General features: G+C 43.7%; 4 protein-coding genes across 9 annotated transcripts in view; all 4 read left to right on the top strand.

The window, feature by feature from the left end:
• The first annotated feature begins 1,548 nt into the window (after nt 1-1,548).
• LOC18008888 (ABC transporter G family member 36) lies at nt 1,549-7,034 on the top strand. 3 transcript variants are annotated; one of them, XM_006389672.2, is made up of 9 exons: nt 1,671-2,508; nt 2,610-2,740; nt 2,875-3,267; nt 3,365-4,234; nt 4,336-4,489; nt 4,571-4,675; nt 4,754-4,902; nt 5,006-5,847; nt 5,932-6,859. In XM_006389672.2, exons 1-9 carry the CDS (start codon nt 1,671-1,673, stop codon nt 6,857-6,859), a joined length of 4,410 nt encoding a protein of 1,469 aa, XP_006389734.1. The 3 variants fall into 3 exon arrangements, with proteins under 3 accessions (XP_024011799.1, XP_024011801.1, XP_006389734.1); XM_024156031.1 differs by having other exon boundaries at nt 1,549-2,508; nt 4,336-4,675; nt 5,932-7,034; XM_024156033.1 differs by having other exon boundaries at nt 1,549-2,508; nt 4,571-4,902.
• Nucleotides 7,035-7,880: 846 nt separating this feature from the next.
• On the top strand, nt 7,881-11,821 carry LOC18009010 (NADP-dependent malic enzyme 4, chloroplastic). Of its 2 annotated transcripts, none has more exons than XM_006389675.2 (18): nt 7,881-8,115; nt 8,181-8,485; nt 8,605-8,800; nt 8,879-9,030; nt 9,127-9,232; nt 9,327-9,392; nt 9,475-9,570; nt 9,648-9,719; nt 9,818-9,901; nt 9,979-10,077; nt 10,160-10,207; nt 10,285-10,338; nt 10,412-10,510; nt 10,618-10,707; nt 10,814-10,891; nt 10,974-11,048; nt 11,125-11,344; nt 11,472-11,821. In XM_006389675.2, exons 1-18 carry the CDS (start codon nt 8,086-8,088, stop codon nt 11,558-11,560), a joined length of 1,959 nt encoding a protein of 652 aa, XP_006389737.1. In that variant the 5' UTR covers nt 7,881-8,085; the 3' UTR covers nt 11,561-11,821. The 2 variants fall into 2 exon arrangements, with proteins under 2 accessions (XP_006389737.1, XP_006389736.1); XM_006389674.2 differs by having other exon boundaries at nt 7,884-8,115; nt 8,205-8,485.
• Nucleotides 11,822-12,201: 380 nt separating this feature from the next.
• LOC112083479 lies at nt 12,202-14,908 on the top strand. 3 transcript variants are annotated; one of them, XM_024151554.1, is made up of 4 exons: nt 12,202-12,318; nt 12,483-12,577; nt 12,677-14,266; nt 14,392-14,908. In XM_024151554.1, coding segments are annotated over exons 2-4 (1,980 nt in total). In that variant the 5' UTR covers nt 12,202-12,318; nt 12,483-12,576; the 3' UTR covers nt 14,781-14,908. The 3 variants fall into 3 exon arrangements, with proteins under 3 accessions (XP_024007322.1, XP_024007344.1, XP_024007292.1); XM_024151576.1 differs by having other exon boundaries at nt 12,551-12,577; XM_024151524.1 differs by having other exon boundaries at nt 12,286-12,318; nt 12,551-12,577; nt 12,671-14,266.
• Nucleotides 14,909-15,008: 100 nt separating this feature from the next.
• The window catches only part of LOC18008186 (protein PAF1 homolog), a 3,625-nt gene continuing 3,537 nt past the window's right edge, over nt 15,009-15,096 (top strand). Inside the window, 1 exon segment of the mRNA XM_006389676.2 lies at nt 15,009-15,053. Within this exon segment, the coding sequence (XP_006389738.2) occupies nt 15,009-15,053 (45 nt within the window).

Here is a 15,096-nt window from a genome sequence, read left to right on the forward strand (position 1 = left end):
CCAATTGGTTCTGTATGTCTGTGATATCCGACAACAACTTCTTTTTCCGTTTGTGGACATCACCAAACACTTCTCTATTCCACTTCCTCAACGTCGTACGAAGTATTCTCAACGCTTCTGGAGTAGTCATATCACTCCTCCATGAGGACGATAGTAGGTCTTTGAAACTTATATGATTCAACCATGCCACTTCAAACCTGAACGGGCGTCTTCTCGGATCACGTCCTATCTCCGGACTTAATTGGATGTATAAAGGGGCATGATCAGAAGCCAAGAATGGTAAGTGTGTCACCGACGCATCTTGCCACTTCAGCCTCGCATGCGCGCAATACAACACACGATCCAATCGTTTAGCCACAAAATATTGTACTTCCTTTCCTCTTCTCCAGGTAAACTTGTTACCTCTAAATCCCATGTCAATTAGAGATTCACTATTTATCCACTCAGCAAACGCCAAAGAGTCCACTGAAAGTCTCCCATTGCCTCCTGTGCGTTCATCTAATCTCACAATTGTGTTAAAGTCCCCACCAATCAAGAGAGGTCCATCAACCCCATGTATAACATCGCGCAGCTCACCCCAGAGCCCACTCTTTCTGCTCACAGTTGGCGCCGCGTAAACAACTATCAACTGTAAAGAATCCACTCCACTTACCACTTTCGCGTAAATAAACTGATCAGAGGTCCTTTCGATAGTCACCGTCCCTATCCCTGATACAAAAGAGGACAAATTTAAGTGTTAGAAATAATTAAAAAAAAGAAGAAGAAATGTAAAAATAAAATAAAAAATGAGGGTGAATTCGTTTGTAAAGAGAGTTAAAAAAAAAAGGGAATTGAAAAGTCTTGAAAGAGTGATTGCCGCAACAAACAAAAACAGCTGTAAACATAATATATGTATATTATATATAAAATGTTTGTTTGACTTTTCTCATTCGGCTTCAAACTAGTACTTGGTATGGAATTTGAATCTGTTGACCAAAGTCAACCATTCTCTGTTTCCTTTAAAAAACCCAAGTTGTGAATTTCCAACTAATTATCAATTTACCATCTCGCAGATGCTTTTCCCACCATCTGATTCCGGTCTATCACAAATGTTTGACTTGTTCGTCCCCAATTTCTCAGTTTCCAGAACACAAAGACTTCAAACATGTAGAGACATTTGTAAGAATTAAAAAGTAAGGAAAAAAAAGGAAAGAAGGAAGAAAGACTCAACCTTACTCGCTGGAGCACTTGTTGTGTTATCTTTTGTTGACTTTGAAGATAACAGAATCGATAATTAGTTAAGTTTTATAACAAAAGAAAGGAAAATAAAACGTTAAATAATTAGAGTGAATTTAATGATAATAAATAAAGGGCGTTTGGGAGCCGCCGCCATCATCTTGATCAGCACCTCGCATTTGAATAATAAACATTATTAACGACAAAAATTAAAGTTTTTTTTTTTTTTTAAGTAAAGAAAAGAAAGAAAGAAGTAACTGAGGAAAAGTCCACCTTGATGTTCTTCACTGGCCTCCCTATTTATCCATTTTCTAATCCCAACCTTCATCTCTGCATCCTTCCCCACTTTCTCTCTCTCTCCCTCTCTGTTTCTCCGACCACCTCTCTGTTTCTCCGACCAATTTTGAGTTAAAAAGACAAGATCAAATTGACTTTCTGGCAAGAAAAAAGAGAGAATGGATTACAACCCAAATCTTCCGTTAAGCAGCGGAGGTGGGAGTATGCGGCGAAGCATAAGCCGGAGCGTGAGCAGAGCCAGCAGAAACCTCGAAGACATCTTCTCCGCCGGCGGTTCGAGACGCACGCAGTCGGTCAACGACGACGAAGAGGCTCTCAAATGGGCTGCCATCGAGAAACTGCCCACCTACAGCCGCCTCCGCACCACCCTCATGACCGCCGTTGTGGAGGACGACGTCTACGGCAATCAGCTCCTCAGCAAGGAGGTCGACGTCACCAAGCTCGACGGCGAGGACCGCCAGAAGTTCATCGACATGGTCTTCAAGGTCGCCGAGCAAGACAACGAGCGGATCTTGACCAAGCTCAGGAACAGGATCGACAGGGTCGGTATCAAGCTCCCAACGGTCGAGGTCAGGTACGAGCACTTGACCATCAAAGCCGACTGCTACACCGGAAACAGATCTCTCCCAACGCTTCTCAACGTCGTCAGGAACATGGCAGAGTCTGCTCTGGGAATGGTCGGCCTTGAGTTTGCCAAGAAAGCTCAGCTCACCATCCTCAAAGACATCTCTGGCAGCGTCAAGCCCTCCAGGATGACCCTCTTGTTGGGTCCCCCTTCTTCCGGTAAGACCACTCTTCTCCTGGCTCTCGCCGGCAAACTCGACAAAGCCCTCCAGGTCTCTGGTGATATCACCTACAACGGTTACCGCCTCGACGAGTTTGTTCCCCGGAAAACCTCTGCCTACATTAGCCAGAACGATCTCCACGTCGGCATCATGACCGTTAAGGAGACTCTTGATTTCTCCGCCAGGTGCCAAGGCGTTGGTACCCGTTACGGTATGCATCATTTGTTGCTTCTTCCAAGTCTTTTTTTTTTTTTCCATTTTCATTTTGGTTATGGTTTTCTTGAACGGATTTCTCTCTCTCTCTTCATGAAGATCTGTTGAACGAGCTCGCAAGGAGAGAAAAAGACGCTGGGATATTCCCTGAAGCCGATGTTGATCTCTTCATGAAAGCCTCCGCTGCTCAAGGTGTTAAGAGCAGTCTCATCACTGATTACACTCTCAAAGTGAGCCCCACTCCTTGTTAACTACTACTTGATATCTTCATTTATTGCTAGCTCTTTTTGTAGCACGCACAATTAATATATCATCATAAAAAAGAAAAGAAAGTAAAACTGATTCTTGCCGTGGAATGCAACAGATTCTTGGGCTTGACATATGCAAGGACACCGTAGTTGGAGACGACATGATGAGAGGTATCTCCGGAGGACAGAAGAAACGTGTCACCACCGGTGAGATGATTGTGGGGCCTACTAAAACGCTGTTCATGGACGAGATATCCACAGGTCTGGACAGCTCCACCACTTTCCAAATCGTCAAGTGCCTTCAGCAGATCGTTCACCTCACAGACGCCACCGTGCTCATGTCTCTCCTCCAGCCTGCTCCTGAGACCTTTGACTTATTCGATGATATCATCTTGCTGTCCGAGGGTCAGATCGTGTACCAAGGCCCCAGAGACCACATTCTCGACTTCTTTGAGAGTTTTGGCTTCAAGTGTCCCGAGAGAAAAGGAACCGCTGATTTTTTGCAAGAGGTAATTACGCCTTTCTCTTCTTCTCTTTGGCTCTTCATACAATATATTCGCCGTCCCTTCACAAAAACAGAGACCAACATTGTTGCGTGTTGCACAGGTCACCTCCAAAAAAGATCAGGAACAATACTGGGTGGACCGGAACAGACCTTACCGCTACATTCCAGTTTCAGAGTTTGCCAGCAGATTCAAGGGCTTCCACGTCGGAAAGCAGCTTTCCAACGAGCTCTCAGTACCGTACGAAAAGTCTCGCGGCCACAAAGCAGCTCTTGTGTTCGACAAGTACTCAGTCTCTAAGAGGGAGCTTCTCAAGAGCTGCTGGGACAAAGAGTGGCTGCTCATGCAGCGGAACGCCTTTTTCTACGTCTTCAAGACCGTGCAGATCATCATCATCGCAGCAATCACGTCTACCCTCTTCCTCAGAACCGAAATGAACACGAATAACGAGGCTGATGCCAACCTCTACATCGGAGCATTGCTGTTTGGAATGATCATCAACATGTTTAATGGGTTTGCGGAGATGGCTATGATGGTCTCGAGACTTCCGGTGTTCTACAAACAGAGGGACCTCCTGTTTTATCCGTCCTGGACGTTCACCCTTCCCACCTTCTTGCTCGGGATTCCAACCTCGATCTTCGAATCCACAGCATGGATGGTGGTGACTTATTATTCCATCGGTTTTGCACCTGACGCAGGCCGCTTCTTCAAGCAGTTTCTCTTGGTGTTTTTGATTCAACAAATGGCTGCTGCACTCTTTAGGTTGATTGCTTCTGTGTGCAGAACCATGATGATAGCTAATACTGGTGGTGCTCTCACTCTGCTTCTCGTCTTCTTGCTCGGGGGCTTCCTTCTTCCACATGGTGAGATTCCTGAGTGGTGGAGGTGGGCCTACTGGATATCTCCTCTCACCTACGCTTTCAGCGGTTTAACGGTCAATGAAATGTTTGCTCCTAGATGGATGAACAAAAAGGTAAGTGAATGAGTGCTTGCTGCTTTTTTTTTTTTTTTTCTGTATTTACAAACATATCATAGTAGTAAACTTATTTGAGTCAAACTATTGAAAAACTGCAGGCTTCTGACAATAGCACAAATCTCGGAACCATGGTGCTTAATAATTGGGATGTCCACAATAATAAAAACTGGTACTGGATTGCAGTTGGAGCCTTGCTTGGTTTCACAGTCCTCTTCAACCTTTTATTCACTTTTGCACTTACCTATCTCAACCGTAAGTTCTTGTGGATATTTATGTTTGCATCTACCAAGCGAAAAACAAATAGACTAATTAATATGTACCTTGTAACTACAGCTCTTGGGAAGAAGTCTGGTTTACTTCCAGAAGAAGAAAATGAAGACTCGGATCAGAGGAAAGATCCAATGCGTAGATCTCTGTCTACTGCAGATGGGAACAAAAGTAATTATTTCTTCATCTGTTTTCTTGGACTTTTTTGTTTGTTTTGTTTTGGGGGGTCTCATTCTGCTCTGCTATCAGGAGAAGTCGCAATGGGGAGAATGGGTAGGAATGCAGACTCTGCGGCTGAAGCATCCAGCGGTGGAGGCAATAAGAGAGGAATGGTTCTTCCTTTCACTCCTCTGGCTATGTCCTTTGACGAAGTCAGATACTTTGTTGACATGCCTGCGGTAACCATATTCTTTCAGTTCTTTGAATACAATTGAATCTTTTGACAAAACCAAATAAATATGATAAAAATACTAAAAATATGTGTGTGTTTTGATGGTACAGGAAATGAGGGAACAAGGAGTTACAGAAAACAGGCTGCAACTGCTTAAAGGTGTGACAGGTGCTTTTAGGCCAGGAGTGTTGACTGCACTCATGGGGGTGAGTGGTGCAGGCAAGACAACACTAATGGACGTTTTGGCCGGAAGGAAAACAGGCGGATATATCGAAGGAGATGTGAGAATATCAGGATTCCCAAAGGTTCAAGAGACATTTGCTAGAATCTCAGGGTACTGTGAGCAGACTGATATTCACTCCCCGCAAGTCACAGTGAGAGAATCCCTGATTTTCTCGGCTTTCCTTCGGCTTCCAAAAGAAGTCGGCAAAGAGGAGAAGATGATGTTTGTGGACCAAGTGATGGAATTGGTAGAGCTGGACAGTCTGAGAGACTCCATCGTGGGTTTACCAGGAGTAACGGGGCTCTCAACGGAGCAGAGAAAGAGGCTGACAATCGCGGTGGAGCTTGTAGCCAACCCTTCAATCATCTTCATGGACGAGCCGACTTCAGGGCTGGATGCGAGAGCAGCAGCTATCGTGATGAGGGCAGTTAGGAACACGGTGGACACAGGAAGAACCGTGGTGTGCACCATCCACCAGCCGAGCATTGATATCTTTGAAGCGTTTGATGAGTTGATGTTGATGAAGAGAGGAGGACAAGTGATCTACGCGGGTCCATTGGGTCGAAACTCTCACAAGGTGGTGGAGTACTTCGAAGCCTTCCCAGGAGTGCCCAAGATTCCAGAAAAGTATAACCCGGCCACTTGGATGCTTGAAGCAAGCTCACTAGCCGCAGAGTTAAAGCTTGGAGTTGACTTTGCAGAGTTGTACAAGTCATCCGCCTTACACCAGTAAGTTGCTTCTTCTTTTTTTATTCGTTTGTTTTTTGCAATGTGTGTGTCTGATCATTAGATAAATGACATTAAACATCGCAGGCGGAACAAAGCGTTGGTGAAAGAACTGAGTGTACCACCGGCAGGTGCGTCTGATCTCTACTTTGCAACACAGTTCTCGCAGAACACATGGGGACAGTTCAAATCATGCCTATGGAAGCAGTGGTGGACGTATTGGAGATCCCCAGACTACAACCTAGTCCGGTTCATCTTCACACTGGCAACATCTCTCCTCATTGGTACCATATTCTGGCAAATCGGAGGAAACAGATCCAACGCAGGGGACCTGACGATGGTGATAGGAGCACTGTATGCGGCAGTTATCTTTGTTGGGATAAACAATTGCTCGACGGTACAGCCGATGGTGGCAGTGGAGAGGACTGTGTTCTACAGGGAAAGGGCTGCAGGAATGTACTCAGCCATGCCATACGCCATCTCCCAGGTCACCTGTGAGCTGCCTTATGTCCTGGTGCAGACCACTTACTACTCACTCATCGTTTATGCCATGGTTGGGTTCGAGTGGAAAGCCGCCAAGTTCTTCTGGTTCCTCTTTGTCAGCTACTTCTCTTTCCTCTACTGGACCTACTACGGCATGATGACCGTCTCCCTCACACCGAACCAGCAAGTCGCTTCTATCTTCGCCTCTGCTTTTTACGGCATTTTCAACCTCTTCTCGGGCTTCTTCATCCCAAGACCCAAAATCCCCAAGTGGTGGATCTGGTACTACTGGATCTGCCCCGTCGCATGGACCGTCTATGGTTTGATCGTCTCACAGTACGGAGACGTCGAGACACCTATCACCGTCCTCGGAGGTCCTCCAGGCCTCACCGTCAAGCAATACATTGACGACACTTATGGCTTCCAGTCTGACTTTATGGGACCTGTCGCTGCAGTCCTTGTCGGCTTCACCGTCTTCTTCGCCTTCATCTTCGCCTTCTGCATCAGAACTCTCAACTTCCAGACCAGATAAACCTATGTGATGATATACAATATGTGCATAACACATGCTGCTCTCTGTTCTTCTACCATGTATTCTAGAGCCAAATATGATTTTTAATTTTTTTTTTAATTATTAATTATTATAGTCGTGTAGATGATGACGAAACAGATGTAATATAACTCCCACCTTTTTTTTTGTTTGTTGATTTGAGAACGCAACTTTTTGTATTTTTTTTTTTGGTGTTGAAGGAAGGAAGGTTGTTCCAAATCCCAATTTATTTGGAGCTTACCATAAAAAAATAAATTCAAGAACAGAACTGAAACTTAATGACTTTGTGCTTAAAAGCAGGTCAAAGAGAAGGATTTGGTTTCTCGGCCGGTTTTTGATATGTGGTGAGATCAGGCGAGACTATCTTCTTAGCAAAATGTCAGAGAAGACTATGTTGGTAGTGTGTCGTAAAAAAAAAAAAAAAAGAGACTATGTTCGTAGTGTGAAACGAGGCTTATCCAAGTGCTCCTCCACGTATTCTTGTGCACAAACCTACAGTAAAATTCATTCTGAGATGGTGGTTTTATTGGGTTTTTCGTTTTCCGGACCCAGAGAACCGTGGTGGGTCTCAAGATATTTTGGAGCCCAACTGACGTGGATTCTCTTAAATATGGGCATCGTGTCATCGCGTGTGACACAAAAGGAGTCCATTCAGTACACAAGTTGGACGAGACTTTTCTTTTATTTTCTCTAACTTTAAAGAAAATAATAAATGTCAAGTAGAAGAGTAGAAGGGGGAAATTCCAAACCAACTACATCTACATTGACGGTAGTTGCAAATTCGCTTAAAAACATTTGTGCTGTGCGTCTCTTATTGCTATCTAATCCTTTTTGCTATTTTGGTCAAGACAATTCCAATTGAAAAGAAATGACAAGAAAAGGGGCCACAGTCCAGAAAAAGTGGTTCTTATTTGTTTTATTTTGAATTTTGAGGGCACAAATTACAATAGCGCACCAATATAGGGACCGCTGGTCAATGGGAATAGGTGAAAAAAGAAGGAGTGGAAACGCAATTGAAGAAGAGATAGAAGAGGAAGGAAGACACGTCCATTGGAGGTCCTCTGCCATTTGCGAAGCTCTCAGATTTAGAGCGACATTGTGATAGAACCGAGGAATCCCATACGGAGAGGGGAAGAGAGGAAGAGAGAGCGAGACGATCACATCACATCACATAACATAACCAAGACTCTCTCTCCATCTCCGTCGCAATGATCTCTCTCAGTGCCTCCTCGTTTCTGGTAATTCACATCTTCTTTGTTTTCTCCATTCTTCTACATCAATGTCTATTTCACATCATCTTTAGTTTGCCCTGCTTCGCTTCTCACAGAACAAGCCGGGTTCCACCCACTTCTCTCTGCGCCAGCCTAGAACTAGAATCTCCTCTCCTCCTGCTTTCTTCAGAGTCTTTTCCGCTCTCGGATCTAACCGGGATCCTAACGGCAGCGTTTTGATTGAGACCACTGCCTCCTCCTCCTCCTCCCTCGAGACCTCCGCCGCCGCCGATATTGTTCCCAAATCAACCGTGTCTGGTGGAGTTCAGGATGTGTACGGCGAGGACGCTGCCACCGAGGACATGCCCATCACTCCTTGGTCTCTTTCTGTCGCCAGGTACATCTCAATTCCATTTTTCAGATTCCAATTGTTTTTTTTTTTGTTTTTTTTGTTTTTTGTTTAGGTTGTATGTGTCATCATCATCAAAAATAAAAGAGAATATGAATGTGGTGCAGTGGGTATACGTTGTTGCGCGATCCACATCACAACAAAGGGCTTGCCTTCAGCCACAGGGAGCGCGACGCTCACTATCTACGCGGCCTCCTCCCCCCTACTGTTATCTCCCAAGATCTTCAGGTTAAGAAAATGATGCATACTCTTCGTCAGTATCAAGTTCCCTTGCAGAGGTATATGGCTATGATGGATCTCCAGGTATATTTCTTCAACCAACAACAACTGCCTTTCTTTCCAAACCTCAATTCATATTCATAACACGCTTTTCTATCTCAGGAGACCAACGAGAGGCTGTTTTACAAGCTTCTCATCGATCATGTCGAAGAGTTGCTTCCAGTTGTCTATACTCCAACCGTTGGGGAAGCCTGCCAGAAGTATGGTAGCATTTTCCTGCGTCCACAAGGGCTTTTTATCAGCTTGAAAGAAAAGTGAGTTCTTTTCAGTTTAAGGAAATCAACTGCCTCTTTTACTATTCTTTCTTCTTTTTGTAACAGAGTATACACTTTTTTCCTTCTTCTTAATAGAGGCAAGATTCTTGAGGTGCTGAGGAACTGGCCTGAGAAGAACATCCAGGTCATTGTTGTCACCGATGGGGAGCGCATTTTAGGTTTAGGGGATCTTGGATGTCAGGCAAGTTGTCTGAGTCTTTCATGCGAGTGCTGTCGTGTCTTTGGTTTCTCTTCTTACTAACCGACACATTACTTGCTATCATTAATGTCTTCAGGGAATGGGAATTCCGGTTGGGAAACTTTCTCTGTATACAGCCCTTGGAGGTGTCCGGCCTTCCGCCGTAAGTATAGTTTTGGGGGAAATCAGCTTTATTGCATTCAACCACATTCTCTCATCTCTCTACTATGTATATTGCTCGCCAGTGCCTGCCCGTAACAATTGATGTTGGGACAAACAATGAAAAGCTATTGAACGATGAGTTCTACATAGGACTCCGCCAAAGGAGAGCTACAGGAGAGGTAATTAGCATCTTTCAGTAAAACGGTCCTGCGAAAAGTAGGATGAAACTGAAACCTTAATCCTCTTCTTTGTACAGGAATACTCCGAACTTATGCATGAATTCATGACAGCAGTCAAGCAGAACTATGGGGAGAAAGTCGTTATTCAGGTTAGCTTAACACATGGATAAGTGTACATCACCAACACGAGTCCACTGTTTCGATCTTCTCAAGTTTCCTATCCTTACATACATTTCTTCCTTTGCAGTTTGAAGACTTTGCCAACCATAATGCTTTTGACCTGTTAGCTAAGTATGGTACAACACATCTTGTTTTCAATGACGATATTCAGGTATATCCTGATACACGAGGTAATTCCGGCTTGGAGTACAGATTTACCATGTTCTGAAACTGTGATTTCATATATAGGGCACAGCATCAGTTGTGCTTGCGGGACTTATCGCTGCTCTTAGATTTGTTGGCGGATCCTTGTCAAGCCACAGGTTCCTCTTCCTCGGCGCCGGAGAGGTAAGGGTTGGGTTTTTCTTTTCAGTAAAAGCCATTCCGTCGATCTGTTACATAGTTTTACTCCCATTTCTTTGAGATGCAGGCTGGCACTGGAATAGCTGAACTAATTGCTCTTGAGATATCAAAGAAGGTAAGCTATAAGCTTATGTGCATTTGCTTTGTCAAGCTACCTGTTTTCTTATATGAAATATATGCTGGTGACTGTAGTCCCAAATTCCATTGGAAGAGGCTCGGAAGAACATTTGGCTTGTGGATTCGAAGGTAATCTATGAGATGTGGATTCGTCTCTCTTTTACACGTATTTAAGTCTAATCACACGTATTCATGTATGTAGGGATTGATTGTCAGCTCCCGGAAAGAATCCATTCAACATTTCAAAAAGCCCTGGGCTCATGACCATGAACCGATAAAGGAACTTGTTGATGCCGTCAAGGTGTGTTGGTCATTGTTCTGCTGCAGAAGATCATATCACTGAGGAAGAGGCTTTGTTTTTTTTTTGTATCTTAGCGTTAACGGTAAATCCTTTTTCTTTTCATTCAGGCAATCAAGCCGACAGTTCTAATTGGAACATCAGGAGTAGGTAAAACATTCACTCAAGATGTGGTGGAAACCATGGCAGAGCTAAATGAGGTATATTGTTTCCGCATAAAAACTTGCATGAAAAAGAAAGAAGTTTTTGCATATGCATTTTTGTCTGTTGTCCTGACCATAAAGTCAAAATATGTGGTGTATACAGAAACCCATCATTCTTTCACTTTCAAACCCAACTTCTCAGTCAGAGTGTACGGCAGAAGAGGCCTATACGTGGAGTCAGGTAGAGGAGTTGTTAAGATTGTTATTTATCATGATCCAGAGAGAAGTGGGTTGGGTTACAAGGTCAATCTTTTGATTCACAGGGACGGGCGATCTTTGCAAGTGGAAGCCCATTTGCGCCAGTAGAGTATGAGGGAAAGACGTTTGTGCCTGGACAGGTTGTGACGAAAGCTATAGAAATAGGATTTGACAACTGATATAAAGAGAGTTGAATTCTGACGTTTGTGTGGACAGGCGAACAATGCATACATCTTCCCTGGGTTTGGACTGGGGCTTATAATGTCAGGGACCATTCGGGTTCATGATGACATGCTTCTGGCCGCATCAGAAGCTTTGGCTGAGCAACTGATGGAGGAGCACTATGAGAAGGGGATGATATTCCCTCCCTTCAGGAATATCCGAAAAATATCAGCTCGTATTGCAGCCAAGGTTGCTGCCAAGGCCTATGAACTGGGTAAGTACCCTCCCCTAGTGTGTGTTTGAAATGTGAATTACAACAACATTATTGATATAATAGTAATAGTAATAATAATAATGTGTGTTTGAATTGTGAATTACATACAACATTTACAAAATTATAGGATTGGCCACGAGGTTGCCTCAGCCCAAGGAGCTGGAGCAGTGTGCTGAGAGCAGCATGTACAGCCCTTCCTATCGTAGCTACCGCTGAGGATAAGCTTACTTACACACACTCTCCTTTCTCATATGACTTTGACCTCCCTTTCTCTCCTCTCCTATTCTTTCACTTTCCTTGTTTCAAGAGTTTTTTTCAGCATCTTATAAAAAAAATTATGCGTGTAGCCACTGTTTCTCTCGTTTTTTCTTGTTTTCTTCCATATCCCTAATAATCTACGACTCCAGGCTCTCGTTCGTACTTCGTAGTGTATGTTTAGTGTGTTTGTATGTGCAACTGATTGCATCTGATGGCTTTTCTTTTAGGAAATGAAATATTTACGATCATTTTTATAACAAAAAAAAGATAATTTTTACTGATTATTTGTCTTTGTTGTTTTTTTCTACTTTCTTTAGTTTCTACTTATGTGGCCATGTAAATTAAGGAACAAAAATCAGGGCAAGAGTTAAACCAGCTTGGAGAATTCATGTGGCTTTATAGGTTTTGGAGATTAGAATGTTAATATATAGTTTATATATATAAAATGAAAAAACAAATCAAACAAATAAAATATAGTACTATAAAACTGAATTAAAGAGAGTGTTAAGTTGATCGAAAAAAAAAAAAAAGGTGTTAAGCAACTTCAACCAAAAAAAAAGAAAAAAAAAAAGTGAATGACACAATGTCAGAACTAGAGAAGAGATGGACAACGAGAAAGAAAAAAAAAAAGAGAAACGCAGAGGGCAAAATATCGCGAAAAATTATCAGAAGTTCGTTCCGGCGAGAAGAATCGAATCTCTCCCGTACAGTTCTGTGTAAGCACTATCTCTCCCAATTTCTCATACTCGTCCCAAATTTGAATGAAATACTCTTTTAAGCTGCTTGGGTTGTTTCTCTCCCGGAAGCGAAGAAGCAATCATGTCGATTTTCATCTTCCGGCTGGGAAAATTTGAAATGCTTACATATCTAGATTTTACAGTGGTTCGTTGCTTTTATTGGTTAACGACGGCATTGCAACCTCACCGAGGGATAGTTTTTGTTGGGCAGGTGAAAGCTGACGAAGAACAATCCCAAGTAAGTCAGTAGCTCCTGAGATTGAAATTGAGATTGAGATTGAGAATGAGAGATTTGCATATAAATAATCAACGGAAAATTGTTGCAAATGAGTGGCAGTGGTACGAGAAAAGGACAAATGCTGGGAATACGCGGAGAAAATGGATGGGAACAAGGTGAGATGCAAGTTTTGCTCAAGAGTACTGAATGGCGGCATCAGCAGGTTGAAGCACCATCTCTCTCGGCTCCCGAGCAAAGGTGTGAATCCATGTGCCAAGGTAAGGGACGATGTCACCGATAGAGTCCGATCCATATTATCCGCCAAGGACGATTCCCCACTCACCACCAAGGATACTAAACCTTTAGCATCATCTGCTGCTCCTCCTCCTCCTCCTCTTCCCTTAGACGCAGTTTCTTCTGCTTCCCGACTGTTTCCTAGTATCCTTGTACCCAATGCTCAGGAGATTGCTGAGAGGAGCATTTCTCTTTTCTTCTTCGACAACAAGATTGACTTTGGCGCTGCCCGCTCTTCCTCTTTTCACCACATGCTCGATGCCATTGCCAACTGTGGTCCTGGATTCGTTGCTCCTTGTGCTCTCTCTCTCAAGACCCTTTGGCTTGACAGGGTTAAATCTGAAATCGGTTCACAGCTCAAAGAGGTTGAAAAGGAGTGGGCCACCACTGGCTGTACCGTCGTCGCTGAGGCTTGGTCTGACAACAAAGCACGAGCACTCATCAACTTCTTCGTCTCTTCACCTTCCAGAACCTTTTTTCACAAGTCTGTCGACGCCTCCTCATATTTCAAGAACACCAAATCCCTTGCTGATCTTTTTGATTCTATCATTCAAGACATTGGACAAGAACATATTGTGCAGATCATTATGGACAATAGCTTCACCTACACAGGTATCTCTAACCATATCCTGCAAACCTATGGAGGCATTTTCGTGTCCCCTTGTGCATCTCAGTGTCTGAACATGATACTCGAAGACTTCTCCAAGGTGGATTGGGTCAACCAATGTATATTGCGAGCGCAGGTGATTACCAAGTTTGTGTACAACAATAGCTCCGTGCTAGATCTGCTGAAGAAGCTGACAGGTGGGCAAGATATCATCAGAAGCGGTGTCACAAGATCCGTCTCCAGCTTTCTGTCATTACATTCAATGATGAAGCAAAAAGCAAGGCTAAAACAAATGTTTAATAGCCCAGACTACTCCACACACGCTAATAAACCACAGAGCATGTCCTGTGTGGCTATTCTCGAGGATAATGATTTTTGGAGAGCTGTGGAAGAAAGTGTGGCTGTCTCTGAGCCTCTCCTCAAAGTGTTGAGGGAAGTTTCTAGCGGGAAGCCTGGTGTGGGATCTATATACGAGTTAATGTCGAGGGCCAAGGAGTCAATACGGACATACTACATCATGGATGAGACTAAGCATAAGGTCTTTTCTGACATAGTTGATTCAAAGTGGTGTGACCATTTGCATTCACCTCTTCATGCAGCGGCTGCATTCTTGAACCCCAGTATCCAGTATAACCCGGAGACAAAGTTCCTCGCTTCCTTGAAAGAAGACTTTTTCAAGGTCTTGGAAAAACTTCTTCCCACTAGCGATCTACGGCGTGATATTACAAATCAGATATTCACTTTCACTAGGGCAAAAGGAATGTTCGGGTGTAATCTGGCGATGGAGGCCAGGGATACAGTATCACCAGGTACGCCTAATGCATGCATCATCAATTTTTATTTAAAAGTCAGAATTCCGAGTGTTGATATTCAGTAACTGAACGGATCGGAGATGTCTGAGATAGTCTGAGTCGGTAGAAAACTATCTTCGCAGGTCTCTGGTGGGAGCAGTTTGGTGACTCGGCACCCGTGTTGCAGCGCGTGGCTATCAGGATACTGAGTCAAGTTTGCAGCGGTTACAGCTTGGAACGCCAATGGAGCACATTCCAGCAGATGCACTGGGAAAGGAGAAACAAGATTGACAGAGAAATGCTGAACAACTTGGCGTACGTGAATCAGAATCTCAGGTTAGGGAGGATGATAACCTTGGAGACAGACCCGATTGCCGTGGAGGACATTGACATGGTGTCAGAGTGGGTGGAAGAGGCAGAGAATCCCAGCCCTGCGCAGTGGCTCGACCGCTTTGATGGAAGCGACTTGAACACCAGGCAGTTTGGCGGGGCTATTTTCGGTGCCAATGACCATAACATCTTCGGCTTATGAGGTAAGAGTTGTTCATGACTTGGTCCGGCATCGGACTTTGATCTTTTGGATTGAGATGATTGTACATAAAGTTTTTTCTTTGTTTTATGTAACTTATATATAAGCTAAGGGATGATTCTTGTAGAAAATATCATGTTGTGTATTGATGAGCGGGCAGTGTTACACATACATTTGTACAAACCGTACCATCCATGATCCATCTTTATACTTGTACAAATTACAGAAGTAATGTGCCATATTCAGAAACTATTTGAAGACAGACAGATTTGTTCTGTTCTTAGTTACACTGGTAGAAAGGCCCATATTAGTTTAGTGG

This window comes from Eutrema salsugineum, unplaced genomic scaffold, assembly GCF_000478725.1.
Source record: "Eutrema salsugineum unplaced genomic scaffold, Eutsalg1_0 scaffold_9, whole genome shotgun sequence".
NCBI classification, from domain to species: domain Eukaryota; kingdom Viridiplantae; phylum Streptophyta; class Magnoliopsida; order Brassicales; family Brassicaceae; genus Eutrema; species Eutrema salsugineum.